General features: G+C 40.0%; 1 protein-coding gene across 11 annotated transcripts in view; it reads right to left on the bottom strand.

The window, feature by feature from the left end:
• The window catches only part of PAM (peptidylglycine alpha-amidating monooxygenase), a 219,289-nt gene that overhangs the window by 146,279 nt on the left and 54,086 nt on the right, over positions 1 to 18,924 (bottom strand). For 10 of the 11 annotated variants that reach the window (XR_012158986.2, XM_073344599.2, XM_073344602.2 and 7 more), the window contains exons 2-3: positions 2,408 to 2,915; positions 848 to 968 (exon numbers count right to left, since the gene is read on the bottom strand). Coding sequence is in view for 10 of the 11 variants with exons in the window: in XM_073344599.2 (XP_073200700.1) it covers positions 848 to 968; positions 2,408 to 2,499 (213 nt within the window). In the remaining variant the exon portion in view is untranslated. The remainder of the gene's footprint in view (positions 1 to 847; positions 969 to 2,407; positions 2,916 to 18,924) is intronic. The other variant, XM_073344601.2, reaches the window with a different exon arrangement.

Below are 18,924 nucleotides of genomic sequence, written 5' to 3'. Positions count from 1 at the left end.
TATAAGAGCTAGGTCCTGTAACCTGAGCCTCCTGGACACCCTCCATCACCAGAGCCAATAGGTGTATCTTGGTGTATCTAGCTGTAACCTATATCAGCGCTTCTCAAACTGTGGGTCGGGACCTGTTTTAATGGGGTTGCTAGGACTGGCTGAGACTTGGGCTTTGGCCTCAGGCCCCAGCCCGAGACCCACCACCCTGGGCCGAAGCCCACGCTCGAGTGCTTCAGCCGTGGGTGGCAGGGCTCAGGTTACAGGCCCCCTGCCTAGGGCTGAAGCCCTTGGGTTTCAGCTTTGAGCCCCCACCCAGGGCGGTGGGGTCAGGCTTTGGGTTTGGCCCCCCCTTTCCGGGGTGGCGGAACTTGGGTGGGCTCAGGCTTCGGTCTCCCCTTCTGGGGTCGTGTAGTAATTGTTGTTATCAGAAGGGGATCACGGTGCAATCAGATTGGAGAACCACATACCTATATAAACTAATGTGTTAAAGCACAGTTGGAGAGGTTTTCATTTTAAGAGTCATTTTCCTTTGTTAATGCATACTCCATCACTGTGAATATTATTCTATTGAAAACACAACACAATTAGGCTTTAAGGATTCAGTTTATAAAACAAGTATAATCTAAGTAACATGAATCAAATGACAACATCTTATGTAATTTGAAAGTTATAATCTCTTATTTTACTCAATATTTTAGACTCTTCCTGTAGGAATCTATAGCTCTGTCTGTATTCAGGGGACTAGAAAGTTTAGCCTGTTGCTTTTTAGAAAATTATTAATGCTGTAAGCAAAATTCATTTCCTCTGGTTTTAAAGTGTAATGGAGAGGGACAATGAAATACTATATTCGTCTCACCTGCTTAGGAGTCACCCCAGGCATGCGAATATCCAATGCAAAATCTGTTAGACCAAGAGAAATCACCGGCCTGTTGTTTCCAAGGCATTCACTTGAAAGAGATCTAGTAGTATCTTTATACCTTAAGAGAAGAAAATTAAAAAATGGTTTCAAGTTTACTGATCAAGAGTTGGTATTTTTATATTACCAGAAAAAAAAAAAAGCAGCAATATGTATAAATTGGAATTATCAGTAGATCGTAAGGGAATTAGACATGTAATTCCCACTGATTTTCAATGTAATTTGGGAGTCTAACACCCTTATGATCTTTTGATTAAAAAGTGAGTTACTGAATATTTTGGAGGTGTTCATGGGATTCATTAGAATAGACTGAACTATGAAGTACTAGCCAAAAAAAGTTTACTACTAAAAATAAGCTCTTTATATGAACTACAGTTTAAGGTATATACATATATGGACATTTTTTCTTAATATGCCAAAACATATCATATAGTGTTATCAGCTGAGGGAAAATAGCAACGCTTTTTAAAAGTTCAGATTTTATATAGAATTCAATTTGAATGGGGCAGAAAAACAAAATCTTTCTGATTTTAGATTCTAGAGATGTTGATTTATTATAATTGAATACATATTTGCCTACAGTATCTCCAGACTACCTACCAGTAAATTTTACAACTTCATATGTGGGAGTTAAGTGGGTCTGTAGTAAATGCTACATGTAACCAAAGAAACAAAGCAAATATTCAACTTGTTACTAATGAGGACTACATGACAAAAACATTTAATGTAATGTAAATTCTAACTCTATCAGTTGATAAATGTGATGGGGTAACTACAGGGTGTACATTGAATATATAATGCTATATTTTCTTATGTGCTAATACAGTGGATTTCCCCCACACATGCAACCCCCAAATTTATCTACATAATTTAGTGTTCAAAGATCTAAAACAATAAACACCAGATCCCTCATTACAAACTAACTGACACTATCTCATGAAGAAGTAACAGTTTAGCTAGTAAGCTCATGGGGACAGGGACAATATATATTATGTAAAAAGAAAAGGAGTACTTGTGGCACCTTAGAGACTAACCAATTTATTTGAGCATGAGCATGTTCAAATAAATTGGTTAGTCTCTAAGGTGCCACAAGTACTCCTTTTCTTTTTGCGAATACAGACTAACACGGCTGTTACTCTGAAACCTATATATTATGTGTTAACTATGTCAGTGGGGCTACACACAAATCTTAAGTTATTCTTTTATTATTTAATCTTAATCATATTGCTAAGGCAGATTCATATTTCAAGGAGCAACAGAAGGGGTTCAACAGATTCTTCTTTTTCATGACTCCAAAATACAACAAAAGAACGTCTTTTTAAACTCTAAAGAGGATCTCAGTTCAAAGGAAGCTCGCTATACAAAAATGTGTCTTCTCTGTAAATAATTTTTAGCTAGTACATACTTTTTAATCTTTATAACACTTGCATTAGACAAAGTGATAGCATCACTAAGCAGCATGCACTGAAAATACCAAAAGATGTTTTCTGCATAACCCACCTCTTAAAGACAGAAAGTGGGTTTCTGAAACCCGAACAGCTATTTTGAAAAACAAGCAACAGTATTAGCAGGTTGTTAATGAGGCCAGCCATGTCCACCCTGCTGTTCCTGGACCGATTAAGGGAGCAGAAAAAGGGTAGTGCAGCTCTGTCGGCTGTGTTCCTGACAATTAGGCAGCAGCAGCTCACTACTTCATTATTGTGTGTTCGGCAGGCATCTTACAGCTTTTGACACACCATCTGTCTTGGAAGGTGAAGCACTGTAAACCAGGAAGGTAGATGATGTTAGGTTGTCTTTATTATTAGCTGCAAAAAAGAAATCAGTTGAAGATTCTCGCTTTGCAAATAGGCTACACTGTACTTTTGTCCAGTTAAGGAGCTGAAGCAAGTGGCATTCCTGATGGTTTTTTAACCTGCTGTACTGTTAAACCTGCAGGTTACTTGTCAGTCCACAGTGACAGAGGCTCCGAGTGGCATCACACAAACCAACATCAGCCATCCTTCAGAACCTGTAAAAACAGAAGCAGATAAAGGATGACTAACATTACAACATTAGTCCTCAGCAAATCCCTGTTGAAGCTTTTTAATACATTAGTACTTTCATAAGCTTTAGCCCAACCCAGTGAAGAATGCACCGAGTCTCTCACTACCCTTCCATCATCGTAAATGCACAAAAACTATTGCAATTTCCACACTATATATTGGGAAAGTTATTCAAATGGAAGATGGCTAAGTAGCATGTGAAAAGAGAAATATATAGTGCTTAGACCCAGGAGCATATGAGGTAAGGAAAGAAGCTTTAAAGAACAAAGCACATTATACACACATACACACAACATATCAATGCATTCAACATACTGAGGGAAAACCCACATGACAAGCATCAAGGGTTGTAAATACTGTAAATAAAGACAAAAATTATTATACACAAAAATGTCTGCAGATACTGTAAATTTAGAGAATAAAATGCTTCATATTTTAATTAAACCTTTAATACACAATTATAGCAAAATGGCATACCGTTTACTCAATATATCATTGAAATAATATCCACACAAAAGTACACGTTTCTTAATTTTTATACTGTAGGTACTGCAGTTATCAACTAGCTAGGAATGGACACAGGATTTTAATTAAGAATTATTTTTAGGAAATAATTTAACAAGCATGTGATAGCAGAACATGCTATTTTCATCTAGTAAATAGGTGTTCCAGCCATTTGTAAACTAGAGAAACTTAAGCTTAAGGTACTATTCCATTCACTGCTTTAAAACTGTTGGAATCTCATTCTTCTGATTTATGAGATTCTGTATTTTAAATTTAAGGTTATAAATACAAAGTTTAAAATTTAAGAAACACAACTACCAAATAATCCATGTGATATTGCAGATGGACTAGTTCTCTCCAAAGGGAAGTGGAAAAAATCAGTTTGAAAATTTCACTTCCAGCAGTAAATACAAACATCAAATTCTAAAGAACGTATAAAAATTCTGAAATACGATCCGGTGTTTCGTATAAAATAAATTTTAAAGGATAAATTAACTTTTTTGCCAGCAACCAGAGACTGTGATGAAAGAAACCAAATAAAGAAAGATAATAAAATATCTAAAATGAAATGTTTAACTTAAATTACTGAATTTAAAGTAAACCGCATTTCATTTTAATATAAAAAAATACATAATTTAACCATAATATTCATTTGCATGTATTTTATTCATTTGAGGACGATACAAAGTATATGGTTACTGAGAAATAACCATATTCAGACTTCAACCCCCTAGCTCTTAACCTGCCAAGGCCCAAGCATAGGACAAAGATGTCCCCAATATTCATACCATAAGTAACTGTCCATGACTTTAGTTTCATGATTCTTTATTTGTGATGTGCATGATTTTCAAGAATAAAGTGATGGAATACCAAAAACAGTGGCAAATGGCGGGGGGGGGGGGAGAAGGGGGAAGAGAAATACGGGGTTGGGCAGGGTATGGGGGTGCAGGGTGTGGATGTAGACAAGTTTGGGGCAGGGAGGCTGTAGTGGCAGGATACAGGGATGTGGGCAGGCTACAGTGGGTGGGTAGAGTGTGGGGATGTGGACTGAGTTTGGGAGCAGGGAGGCTGTAGTGGCAGGGTACAGGGAGTGTGGGGGAGCACGGGGTGTGGATGTGGGGGAGGCGGTAGGGTACGGGATGTGGGGGGTATGTGGGCAGGTTGTGGTAACAGGTACAGGGAAAATAGGGAGTTCTGGAACTAAAGTGAGTAACAACTATCAAAATAAGAGACATATGAGAGACAAGCCTCGGACAAAAAACTGATCCCTTAACAGAGGGCAGATAAGCATACACTTAAATGTTAATTATAAGGTTATGGGTCACTAACTGTACAGCATCCTGGCACTTTGATTGTACTAAAAGAGAATTCTCGGCCCATGTACATCAGACAGCCTTTAAAAAAATCATGAGTGTGTGTGATCACATGGAGGAGAAGAGAAATGTAAGTTCTGATCACCTCTTCTCTTGGGTAAATTCAAAGAAAAGGACCTAGGGGTGACAGTGGACGAGAAGCTGGATATGAGTCAGCAGTGTGCCCTTGTTGCCAAGAAGGCCAATGGCATTTTGGGATGTATAAGTAGGGGCATAGCGAGCAGATCGAGGGACGTGATCTTTCCCCTCTATTCGACATTGGTGAGGCCTCATCTGGAGTACTGTGTCCAGTTTTGGGCCCCACACTACAAGGAGGATGTGGATAAATTGGAGAGAGTCCAGCGAAGGGCAACAAAAATGATTAGGGGTCTGGAACACATGACTTATGAGGAGAGGCTGAGGGAGCTGGGATTGTTTAGCCTGCAGAAGAGAAGAATGAGGGGGGATTTGATAGCTGCTTTCAACTACCTGAAAGGGGGTTCCAAAGAGGATGGCTCTAGACTGTTCTCAATGGTAGCAGATGACAGAACAAGGAGTAATGGTCTCAAGTTGCAGTGGGGGAGGTTTAGATTGGATATTAGGAAAAACTTTTTCACTAAGAGGGTGGTGAAACACTGGAATGCGTTACCTAGGGAGGTGGTAGAATCTCCTTCCTTAGAGGTTTTTAAGGTCAGGCTTGACAAAGCCCTGGCTGGGATGATTTAACTGGGAATTGGTCCTGCTTCGAGCAGGGGGTTGGACTAGATGACCTTCTGGGGTCCCTTCCAACCCTGATATTCTATGATTGCAGTCTAATTTCAGAGATGATGCAATGAGTGAGAGTACCAGGCAGTGAGAGGGAGAAAAATGAGGACAAGGGATACAATAAGATTATACTGTTACTTAGGTTCATTATATGCACATCTTGATAACTGTGGTTTTGCTTCCAAGTTGCACGGGTTCTCCAGAGGGCGCAAGAGAAAAGAAGTAAAAGGATGGAAATAATGAGAGAAACTAGAGCCCAAGGTACAGAAAGGAAAATGAGAATTATTTAGGGAGGAGGGGGAACGTGGGAGAGTGGAAGAACCGTCATGAGCAGCTAGGAAGAGAATGAGGCCCTGACAGACTAGGTTGAAAAAGTGGCCAAGAAGCTAGAATTCCATAATGATAAAATACAAAATCAGATTAACAATACTATCGGAATATAAATTTATAAGGATCCAAAGCAAGCAGTTCAGAGGAACAACAAGAAGGAATGAATTATCAATACTGAAGAATGGAAGAGCAGACAGGAACTTGGTCACTCCAATAGTTCAGTGTCGACCGCAAGAACACATCTGAAAAAGGGTTGCAAGTGTTCGGTAGTCTCAATTTAGCCCTTAAAATCTTTCGTCCACAGCACAAAAACACCAAACAATTCAGTGCAATTGGTATTCTCTCCTTTGACAAGGATGCAAGGAAGAGAGGCAAATGACCACAGTCAAGTAGACCGATAAAGCTTTATCTGGGAAGCTTACATAGTGCCTGTTTCCAGTTTTTAATTTTTCTTTCACAAATGCTGTTTGTCGTCTTGTTTCATAAATATTAAACACACGATACTGAGTGAGACCACCTAGGTTCTTTTTCCAGCTCCACCACAGATGGCACATGTGATCTTCAACAAAGCATTTAACCTGTGCAACTCAAGTTTCTGCATCAGTGAAATGTGGATATTGATTGACACCTAATACATGGGGTGCTGTGAAATTAAGGGATTTTATAAAATGTAACAGGACGGTTGGATGGCAGAATAGCCAGCTGCAAATTATTCAACTGCATCTGTATCCCAGCCACCACACAGACTTTTATGGGGGGGGGGGGGGTGAAGGGGCATTCTTTCTGCTCTTCCAGAGCTTTTTATCTGTCAAAATAGGATGTTCTTTTGCAAAGCACAGCATTTTCCATTTCTCAAAGCTCTTTTTGATTTTTATAATACTGTATGAGTAGGTGCCTCTGAACCAGCTTTAAAACAAAATCCACACTATGCAGAGGTAAAGCCCCATTCCCTTCCTGGCATTTGGCTTTAATAACAAAACAAGTTCAGGTTTCAGATTAGCAGCCGTGTTAGTCTGTATTCGCAAAAAGAAAAGGAGGACTTGTGGCACCTTAGAGACTAACAAATTTATTTGAGCATAAGCTTTCGTGAGCTACAGTTCACTTCATCAGATGCATTCAGTGGAAAATACAGTGGGGAGATTTATATACATAGAGAACATGAAACAATGGGTGTTACCATACACACTGTATGTAAAAAAATAAATGGACACAAATCAGACGTTCAAAACATTCAAAAACCAGTCGGAGAACACTTCAATCTCTCTGGTCACTCGATTACAGACCTAAAGGTCGCAATATTACAACAAAAAGACTGCAAAAACAGACTCCAACAAGAGACTGCTGAATTGGAATCTCTGCCCCCCCCCCCCCGAGTAATAGCTCACCTTACCGGATCACTCTTGTTACAGTGTATATGGTAACATCCATTGTTTCATATTCTCTATGTATATAAATCTCCCCACTGTATTTTCCACTGAATGCATCCGATGAAGCGAGCTGTAGCTCACGAAAGCTTATGCTCAAATAAACAAGTTCAGTTCAAGACTTTTCTGTTAGATTTTGCTACTCTTAAGATCCCTTAGAACTGTTCAGCCCACACTTGTAGATCCTCTCCCCCTAGAAAGAAATCCTTTCCCAACTCCGTTATGTCAGGGTGGTATAATGAACCAACATAGCCAGAGTCTGTTCAAACAGATATAAAATGTAATAGAGGCTAGCAGCCTATATTACATTCATAACACATCTGTATCTATATAAAGTATACTGTACCAATGATATATTTCAATTAAGTGTATTCCTTGGTCTTCAAACTTCTCTGTTCTTTGACTATCCCCACAGAAAACATTACCAAACAAATTTTTCATGAAAGCTTTAATGTTTGACCAATATCATTAGATGCTCTCCTACTTCACACCATGTGTAAAAAGTTCAGTGTTTGTGGGTTTCACCCAAGACAACAAAACACACCCCTTTTTAGCAGCATACATCATCTCTTCCCTTTAAATTGTGAATCTGCATTCTACAGTCCTCAGGAGAATTTCACACTGTACTAGAAAGCATTTACTGGTTGATGATAATGCAGTAGACTTCTCAGATATGTACAGTATCCAGTTATGTCCTGTTCTAAAGCTACTCCTTTTTCCCAGCAGGAAACATGCAAGAAATACTCCATTTAACAAAAAGCACAGAAATGATTAACAAGTCAGCAGGATCCCTAAAAAGAATTTAAAATTCCAGATGTCCACATTTAAGGCGGAGAAAAACAACTAACAAAATTACACAAATTATGTGCATAGAGCACAACTCAACATTTATTTTCTCTCATTTGATCTTCCCAGCCCAATTGGGAAATGGTTTCTAAAAAGCATATTTATTATGCAGTTCATACATTTTGAAATAGTGTGCAAAAGTTAGCTTTAATACATGTAAAGAAAAAATAAAAATGAAACTGTGTACAATATCTTATAAAATTAAGTAGCCCTTAAGATAAAATTCTTACATACTTCAGAGTGAATTATACATACTGTTGTGCTTTCTCTAACCAAGTGTGTAACACCTTTCCAATCAGAATAAGACTTATTTCAAAGACAGCTAGTGCTTATGCTTTGCAAATCATCTTTAGAAAGCATTATGATGTTGTGTTTTGTTTTTTTACAATTATCTAACAGTCCTTATAGTTCCATTTTTGACTTGGGTATCCATATCTTAAAGGAGCTTTTATAATATTTTAATAATGCTTTAAAACCATTAAATGGAAGACATTTGTAAAATTTAATTTAGTTAAAAAGGAGCTCAGTTTGTTGGCTACAGAGTTCTCCGTTCTCTTCAATGAAGTTCCTTCTTAAAGAAACAGTCAAATGGAATTCTAGTCAATTTTAAAAAAAAAGTAGTTAGGAACAGTTTCCAGTACCGTGGAAAACATTTCTGAGTCCTCTTCCCGTCTCTGCGGGTTTACAATTACCTTTAAAAATTTTTTTCTCTCTCCTCTATTTCTCTATGTTAAGACCCACAGTAAAGGAAAGTTTAAGTAAATAATTGACCACATGGAAAACAATTACAATGGATTATGCACATGACAGAAGGTACAAACTCTTTACCAGGCAAGAAGGGGTTAAAGAGCAACTTTGGGCTCAGACAGCCCTGCTCCATCTCACTTGTGAAACATGCCAGTCTTGGAGGAGGACACTTAAAAAGAGAGAAGTCTAGTTCAGAAGGGATCAGCCTGCGGAGGTGGACAACCTTTCATCCTCAGCTCCCAGAAAGGAGCAAGCAGAGATCCAAGCTTTGTTCATCTCTAGGAAGCACACAGAGGACAGAGGAGCTGGTGCTACTCTTTACTTGTTAATTTAGTTTCCTCTCCTTTATTATCTTGAGAACTGGGACTAGGGGGGTCTAACTCTAGCACAAACCCCTACTGAGAATGTCAGAAAGAAGATGCAACCTTAATTCTATCACCAGGTACTCATTCTGACAGTCTCTAATTGAATGATCATTATCATTCTATGCACAGCATAGATGGTGTTCAGGGAATGAATCAGATAGTATAGTGAAAGATAGGGGTGTTGTCTGTAGGTTTCCTGCCTCTTTTGCTCTAAAACCTGTAAGTTGAGCAGAGAAAGACTGTCATGCAGTTAAAGCAGCTTAATACCATCCAAGAAGGGTATTTCCTGTCATTAATGTGCAGGCATTCCATGAGGGAGAACCCACAGTGGGAGGGAAAGGTTGTGTCGCCAAACTGCTGCTAGCCTTTCCTCTGCCTGCATCCTATGGGGGTCCTGCCAGACTGGCATCCTGATCATACAGGCTTCCTCCAAGTCCCTGGTCTTGACTTGCTGGGAATGCTGGCTGCATGTCCCCACCAATGAAAGCCAGCAGAGGAAACCTCCTAATGTGAGAAGTATCTATTACTGGAGTCCCCCAGTAAGCACGAAAGAGACCTGCAAGAGGAGACGGCTCAATCTGTGTAGCATCCAGGAGCATGAGAACTTCTTCAGCATGACACACATGGAAACATCTGGGATGGAGACTGTTAGCCAACTACAGATGACTACATCTGCACTGGAAGAGGAAGGAGAGAACCAGTGGCTCTACAGGGAGGAGACTGGCTGCTCACCAGCTTGGGCAGCAGACAGTGCTCCATCCCCACCCACCCAGATACCACGTTCACTGCAGTCAAGAACTGGCAATTCTGTAATGGCAACAGATGACGAGCAGACCCCATTGGCTGAGGAGGAGGAGCCACCTCACTCGAAGGCTGGGAGGTTGACAGCCCTTGTACCCTACAGGAGGGGACAGAGGGTGCTGGTGGTCAGGGACTCCCTTCTTAGGAGGATGGGCACACCCATCTGCCAACCTGACATGATGTCCTGGGAGGTGTGCTGCTTGCCTGGAGCCTGTATCCACGAGGTTACATAAAGGTTGCCAACGTTTATCCATCCCTCTGAGCAACACCCCATGCTGCTTATCCATGTGGGCACTAATGATACTGCCAGGTATGATCCTGAGCTGATCAGCAGTGACTGTAGGGTGTTGGGAGCAAGGGTGAAGGAGTCAGGGGCCCTGGTTGTGTTTTTGTCCATCCTCCTGGAGGTAAGGCTTTTGACACAATCCCAAATGACATTCTCATACGCAAACTAGGGAAATATGTTTTAGATGAAATTGCTTTAAGATAAGGGCAAAACTGATTGAAAGACTATACTCTAGGAACAATTATCAACGGTTCACTGTCAATCAAGGAGTGCGTACCCAGTGAGGTGCCACAGGGGTCAGTCCTGGGTCCAGTACTATTCAATATTTTCATTAATGACTTGGATAATGAAGTGGAGAGTATGCTTATAAAATCTGCAGATGACACCAAGCTGGGAGGAATTGCTAGAACTTTGGTGGACAGGGTAAGAATTCAAAATAACCTTGACAAATTGGAGAATTTTTCTGAAATCAACAAGATGAAATTCAATAAAAGACAAGTACTACAAAGAAAAAAATCAAATGCACAACTACAAAATAGGGAATAAAACTGATTGCTGAAAAAAATCTGTGGATCACAAATTGAACATGAGGCAACAGTGTGATATAGCTGAGAAAATATCCTTCTGGAGTACACGTGAACAGGAGTGTCATATGTAAGGCACAGGAGATAGCGGTCTGCTCTACTTGGCACCAGTGAGGTCTCAGTTGGAATACTGCATCCAGCTCTAGGCACCACATATTAAAGAAGATGTGGACAAACTGGAGAGAGTCCAGAGTAGAGCAACATCATAAAAAATGGTTTAGAAAAACCTGACCTATGAGGAAAGGCCAAAAGAACCAGGCACGTGTTCAGTTTTAAGAAAAGAAGACTGAGGGAGTACCTGACAACAGTCTTCAAATATGTTTACGAGTGTTATACAGAGGACGATGATCATTTGTACACCATGTCCACTGAAAGTACTTGGCTCCATCTGCAGCAAGGGAGATTTAGGTTATATATTAGAAAAAAACTTTCTATCTATAAGGGTAGTTAAGCTCTGGAATAGGCTTGCAAGGAATCATCCCTGGTGATTTCTAAGAACAGGTTGGACAAACACTGTCAGGGATGGTCTAGGTTTACTTGGTCCTGCTTCAGTGCAGCGGCTGGAGTCAACTTCTCAAGGTCCATTTCAGCCCTATTTTCTATGATGCCATCGGAGAACTGGCCTCTATTCCTGTCTGACAGAGATTCCTATGCAATGCCAGGCAAGCAACTTAAAAATTTTGATTTAACATGCGCCTCCTAACTGTGATTCCTTGTTTTCTAGCTGCCCAACTTGAGATGCCTTGGGCCAGATTTTCAGTAGTACTGAGCACTTGCAACTGAAACACAGATTAATGGAAGTTGTGGATATTTAGTATTTCTGCCAGGAGGGTAGCATGCCAGGGTGAAACTATAACAGGGTGGGGAGTCAGCAGGTCCTGAGTTCTAATCATGGTTTTGCCACTAAATCACTGTGCAGCCTCAGGCAAGTCACTTAGTCTTTTTCTCAATTTTTCCCATTTGGTAAATAGGGATAATACGCACAGTCCCCCTCTTTTTGTCTCAGGGGAGTTATAAAGATAAAATCATTAGTACTTATGAAGCACTCAGATATGACAATGATGAGTGCCATGGAAAACCCCAGGAGAAAATCAATTCTATATTCAGTTTAGAATTTGGATGGTGTGCAGAAATGAAGGCATGGTCGCACATTAAATGAAGCAAGTAAACAAATATCTAACAGCTTAACACACATGGAAACAGTATGTTACCCATATAACAGACAACAAAGCTAAGGACAAAGACAATAATAATAATAATAATAACAACAATAACAACAACTGGCTCTTTCGGAGAGGCAACGTGGATATGTGACTAGATTTGGGGTCTAAACTACCAGAAGGAGAGGTTACTCACCCTGTGGAGTACCTGGATTTCTTTGAGGTGTGTGTTCCATGAGTGTCCCACTTTAGGTAACTTCCAAGCAGTAACCCCACCCTAAGGGGGCAGGAGGTTCAGAACAGAGTCCAGTACTGAAGAGAGAACTGTGTTGCCAACTGCAGTATCCAATCTAGCATTGTGAACCAAAGCATAATGATTGGAAACAGTATGCCCCAAGGTCCCTGTTGCAGCTCTGCAGATTTCAGCAACCAGAACATCCTTGAATAAAGCTACAGATGTAGACTGAGATCTAGTAGAATATGCAGTCACTTGTAGAGGAAGTTGGACGTGAGCCGAACAGGTAAAAATATACCCAGAGTTCCATTTAGTATGTCTCTGCTTGGAGTGGATCCCTTGGACCTATCTGCAATAGACATAAGAAGCCTAGGGGACTTTCTAAATCATCTGGTTCTGTGCAAGAAAAAGCCTAGAGCTTTTCTGACATCAAGTATATGGAAGGTAGTTTCCTGGATAATCTGATGCAGCTTTGGAAAGACAACAGGAAGGCGAATAGTCTGGTTAACATGAAACTCAGAAGAAATCTTGCAAAAAAAAATTGGAATGTGGTCTTAACTATATCTTCTCCCTAGAGAACACAGTGAACAGAGGGACTGCCATTAAAGCTTCAAGCTCAGCAACCCTTTGGGAAGAAGCGATGGCCATCAAAAAGGATGTCTTAATAGACAAATGTAACAGGGAGCACATAGCTCATGGTTCAAATGGCTGTTTCATAAGACAGTAAGAACAAGATTGAGATCTCTAATTTGAAGAAAGCGATTCATAAGACCCTGTTGTGGCTGGATGTGTGGAAAAAGAAAATCGAGAAACCTACCGGTGAGTGCAAAGCCGTTACTGATCTAAATGAAACTTGATGGAACTCAGACAGCCCTCTGATGTCTTTCCATCAAGTAATCTAAGATTGTGAAAGAGATGACTGTGCCAGGTGAAAGATGTCAATTACAATGAAGATGAAACTGTCTCCATTTCTGGAAGTTAAATTAGTTACCGGGGATAATATTTCTTGGTGAGGATCCGTGCAGGCAAGGGGAATTGTTACCCCATCCTGTTAAGCCCACAATGTGATGCAAGGCTCAACTGTTTTATCTTGCACACTACTAAGAGTTTCAATGGAAAACCATCAGAGGCTTCAATAGACTGAACTTTTGGGGGAAAACTACTTCATTAGGAAACATAATTATTAATGGGTATAGACTCAGGTAGGTGTTTTATTATTTCATTTTGTTACCATTTGCTTCCACCACTCTCTCTTATTTCTAGTTACTTTATTTTTTAAAACAAACCTACTATTGTTTCATTGTAAGAGCTCACAGGTGCTGTGTGGTTTACAGCAGCAGTGATTTAAGGTAAACTTGGATCTGAGATTTCTGTTAGTAGCCCAGTGTCAGGAGTTAGATATCACAGAGGAATGCTTCAAAGGGATTCTTGGACTGGGATCAGAGTAGCAGCCGTGTTACTCTGTATCCGCAAAAAGGAGGACTTGTGGCACCTTAGAGACTAACAAATTTATTTGAGCATAAGCTTTCGTGAGCTACAGCATCCACGCATCCAATGAAGTGAGCTGTAGCTCACAAAAGCTTATGCTCAAATAAATTTGTTAGTCTCTAAGGTGCCACAAGTACTCCTTTTCTTTTTTGGATTGAGATGTGCCTATTGTTAACCTGCAAGTTGAAGACAGGGCACGCATAGCCCAGAAGTGAGTGCTCGAGTGGCTGAACGGCTGGTGGTGTTAGGGAGCGGACATCCAGCCAGGCACAGGAAAGACTCCGTCACACTAGAGGCCAGAAGAAACAAGGTGAGACACAGCCCAGAGTGCCCTGAGAATCCTCACAGAGATCTCCTACGAGAAGGTCACAATAATTTTTATAATAGAAAGTTTAGGGAAATTTAAAATAGGCATTACCACCACTTCCCTAGAGCATATTGCATTGCCATTCCCAGTCATAGGGCCCTACCAATTTCACAGCTGTGAACAACGCCTCACAGACTGTGAAAAATAAGCCAAATGTCCCCTTGTTCCTAGGAGTGCCACAGCAAAGGGGTCTCCTATCTCTGGCTGGGCAGGGGAGGGACAGGACTTATCCATCTCCTGCACAGCTGCTGCGGGGTGGGGGTGGGGCAGACCTAACTCCAGATACCTCACCCTGCTGCAGGACACTCTCTGGACACAACTCCAGATACCTCACAGGTTCCTGCAGCTGGAGGAGGCTTCTGGAGTTGGATCTGATCTTCCCTCTGGTGTTGGGAGGGCCCCAGCAAAGAGGACTCCTAACTCCAGCTGGGCAGGGGAGGGACAGGACTTGCTCTTCCCCTACATAGGTGCTGTGGGGGGGGGGGGCGGTGGGAGGGGAGACCAGATCAACTCTGGGAACCTCCTGCGGATGCAGGGAGCTCCATAGTTGCAGCCTTCAGAGTTCAGGCAGCATAGCGGTGAGGGTGGCAATCGCATGACACCCCCCCACACTCTATCCCCTTTTGGGTCGGGACCCCCCCCCATGTTGCAACACTGTGAAATTTCAGAATTAAAACATCTGAAAAGAGGCAATTTACCAATTTTAAAATCCTATGGCTGTGAAATTGACCATAATGGACCCTGAATTTGGTAGGGCCCTACCAATATGTTACGTACTTTATTTTGATACCCATTAAAGGGGAACATTTGTCTACAATCTTTTAAAACTAGTATTTTAAAAATGTCTTAAGTATGCAAGTATAATATTAAAATCACATGATAGGAACATTTATAAGTACAATTTTCTATAATTGGTGCTTTGCATCTCACTTGAGTGCAGGATTCCAAATATTCAGTTATTGAAACTTCTAGTCATGTTGTCCTTATGCATTCTACTATCTGTATACTTTATACTACTTTTTCACTCAAAAGCCTATACTATATGTGAATCATCAGTTTATATCCTCACTCTCTCTGTACCATACTCGATCAAAGAATTTTCCCCTGGTTAGAAAGCAGATAACATTCTTTGATTTTGTGCAGCACCATCAACACAGTTGGTGATTTAAATTCTTAACTTGGTATATTAACATTAAACCAATTGTTTCTTGCTGTGAAAAGCTACATTTCAGGCCAATTCTAGCAAAGAAATATTCATTTAAAATATGCAGCACATATGCACTTGCTTTATTCTTCCAAAAAAGCATTTTCCTTTCAACATTGCTCATTTGGACAGCTAGAAACTACCTGCAGTCCAAGAGACACACTGGTCCATAAGAAGAGTTCATACACTTGTACTTCAGATCCAGCACTATGGAATCAAGAATGCAGGTGCTTGCCCTCTAATACTTTCCAATTCCTTTAAATTTAGATTCCTTAAATCTTTGATGAATAAGGGAGAAGGGGCTTAACTTAAGAAAAAGATCTGCAGAGACATTACATTAGAACTACACACATACTGTTAAACATAGGAACTAACTTCCTCTCTAGCCGGAGGGTGCTTGACCCCCCTGTTCGCCCTAGGCCCCGCCCCCACCCAAGCCCCAGCCCTGCCTCTTCTGACACCTGCTCCACCTCCGCCCCACCCACACCCCAGCCCTGCAGCACCCATGGAGTTCACACCTATGCTGTTAAATCAACTTTCTCCTTCATGACACAGGAATTCTGCAAATCCATACTATAGAAGAACCAAGAGTGACAGTCCCCATGTGGAGGGCTTGGGTGTATTTTAATTAAAGGCAGCAAAGAATACAAATTGATCATTCTCTCTGAACTCAACTTTGAGAGAATTCTTCATGAATCTGAACTGAACTCCAGGTGTCAGCTTTACAGATTTCAACTGTGCAAAACTGGTAATTAAAAGATGTAAAGGTCTGCCATCACAACAGTAGAATAGGCTCTAAATCCTACAGGTAAGGAATGGCAGCGATGTTCTAACACAGATGACGGCCCAATTTAATAAATTTTGTCTAATCCCTGAATTTAAATAACTTGGTCCCTTAATCTTTGCATCAAAAGTGACAAATAAATAGGAGACTTCCTTAACAACTTCATTCCTTCTAGCTAGCAACTATTTGCTCATCTAACATCCAAGATATACTCATATTGCTATTAAAAGACTCAGGAAGATAAAAATACAGACAAACTAATTGATTTATATAAAATTTGGAAAGTATTGTAGTCAAAAACTTCTGGATGAGGTGAATGTTGGCCAACTTTTGTAACTGAATCTCACAATATTTGATGATTTTTTCTTAAAGCCACAGCTCCTGAGTCATGTTACTACATGAGAATCTCGGGTTTCATTAAAAACAAATGACATTTCTAGCCCTCGTGATTGTGGGGGAAAGCTTGAAAACAAATGCTAGAGGCTCAAAGAACAGATAGCAAATAGAAAGAATCCAAGATGTATTTGTAAAATCTCATTCTTACTCATGATTTTTGAATGCTTAAACTTGGTAATACTGTGAGGTCTAAAAACAATGTTATCCTTAAGAGAAGTTGCTTCAAAAATGTCTGTCAAAGCCTGCAGCTCAGAAACTCTGTCTTATATTACAGAACCTAAGAAACCAACCTTGAATGATGGATAATAGGAGGGAACATGAATGAAGAGGCTCAGCTGCTGGTCCACCCCCCCCCCCCGCTCTCCTGCTGGTAAATCGCTCACCTTAAGTGATCACTCTCATTACAGTGTGTATGGTAACACCCATTGTTTCATGTTCTCTATGTATTTAAGTCTTCCCACTGTATTTTCCACTGAATGCATCCGATGAAGTGAGCTGTAGCTCACGAAAGCTTATGCTCAAATAAATTGGTTAGCCTCTAAGGTGCCACAAGTACTCCTTTTCTTTTTGCGAATACAGTCTAACACACTGCTACTCTGAAACCATTCTTACACTAGTAATTCAGTACAAACAAATGTTTGGGGTCAGTGCCAAGACCACTGGGCTAACAGAAGTAAAGGAATTGAGGATAGTAATGGCATGAGGGCCTTTATAATCTTCAATTCCAGAATGTTTGACCCTAGGATGTGCACCTGTACCCCTTACTGAATACTTTGTCAAGAGTCCCAAGGCACAAGAAGCAGGGCACGAGACTGCTGCAGCATAGATCTGCAGTAATAAGGTGACAAAGAAGCAACAATTCTTGTCAAGGTTACATTAACCATTCTACATCCAGTGGATACAGATTTCAAGACTAAAGTTTATATTGTGCCCTTCCTGTTTGCAGATTAATAGGTTCATAATGTATTTTGGATGTTCCCAACTAGCATCAAGGACAAGAGTTCCAAAGCTGCTCTGAAACATGTCCTACCCACATGCTATTACTCAGGAAGCCATCAGGCGCTGATTGGCCTTGTACGTTTTTATAATAAAGAGAATATAAAGTTCATAGCATCCTTAGAAAATCATCATAACTTTAAAAGCAGTCTGTGAAAACGGAGATTAAATGAAATAAGAAACTGTTATAGCACATCAAATGTGTTTGTCCTCTGCATAAACAAAGGTAACTACTTCCAATGGGATTTAGACAAGAATTTTGATTTTCCCTTCTATTTAGTTTATAGAGGTAGTAGACAATAATAATAAATAATAATAATAAAAATTAGAAAACCACAAGCAATCTCCTCTGTGATCTAAATGAGATAAATGGGAAGATATATAAAAATAGGGAACTCATAGCAGGGAAAAAGTTAGACATAATATAACAAATTCTTATTTTTATTTCCAGGTTTATGGAGTATGTTTACGTAGGACTGGTGCCATCTTCTTGTATACATTTAAACTGTACTACATCCTCATGTTGCCACCTCTTGAAATGAACAGAAAGCATTCAGTCTAATCTGTTTGGAACATGAGCAACAGATGCACTCCACAATGATAAATTGGAAAAAATTTACCCCGGCAGTGCAAGGGAAAACATAGTTACTTAGAATTTTAGGGTTATGAAGACAGATTACCTCTAGATAGCCTATACATAGGAAAAGGATTTTTTTTTTTTTAAATGAACTAGACTAGAAGGGGCTGACATCAATAAATTTTTTATAATGGTAACTAATTTTAAAAAAATACGTCAACACTGAAGTTGTGAAGGGAAAAGTTCTAAGAGGCTCAGATACAATTTCCTAACACAAAGCATGACTGGCTTATCAAACAAACACTTAAAATCAGGCAGATAGGTAATTGTGTATCAGTGTTCAGAACTGAGCGAGCTACATTTCTGAAAAAGGAAGAAATACATAGTACTGCTATGAGATAAAATCTAATCTTAGTTTTAGAAATCTAAGTGGATTTAAGTTTCCTGAATTCCTAAAGAATAATAGTAAACTATAAGTCTTAAAATGCCAATATGATACTATTTGGTTTCTCAGGTCTGCTATAGCTATAAATAAGAAGCTTAAATCTTTTGTTTTTATTAAAATCCATAGAAATTACCCAACCATAGAAAATCTTAGATCTATCTGCTGAATTATTTACAGGGCCGAGCTGTCACTGAATTTGCAATGTAACAATATCCATTACCTAGTTAATCAATGGGCTTGTGCAGCACAGCTATAAGATTAGGCTCTAACACATAAACAGAGGTTCTCCATTTCACTGAAGATCGTTCCCTTAAATTGT

This window comes from Lepidochelys kempii, chromosome 5, assembly GCF_965140285.1.
Source record: "Lepidochelys kempii isolate rLepKem1 chromosome 5, rLepKem1.hap1, whole genome shotgun sequence".
NCBI classification, from domain to species: Eukaryota; Metazoa; Chordata; order Testudines; family Cheloniidae; genus Lepidochelys; species Lepidochelys kempii.
The sequence above is the reverse complement of the archived record's forward strand: the minus strand, read 5'-3'. Positions and strand labels throughout refer to the sequence as shown.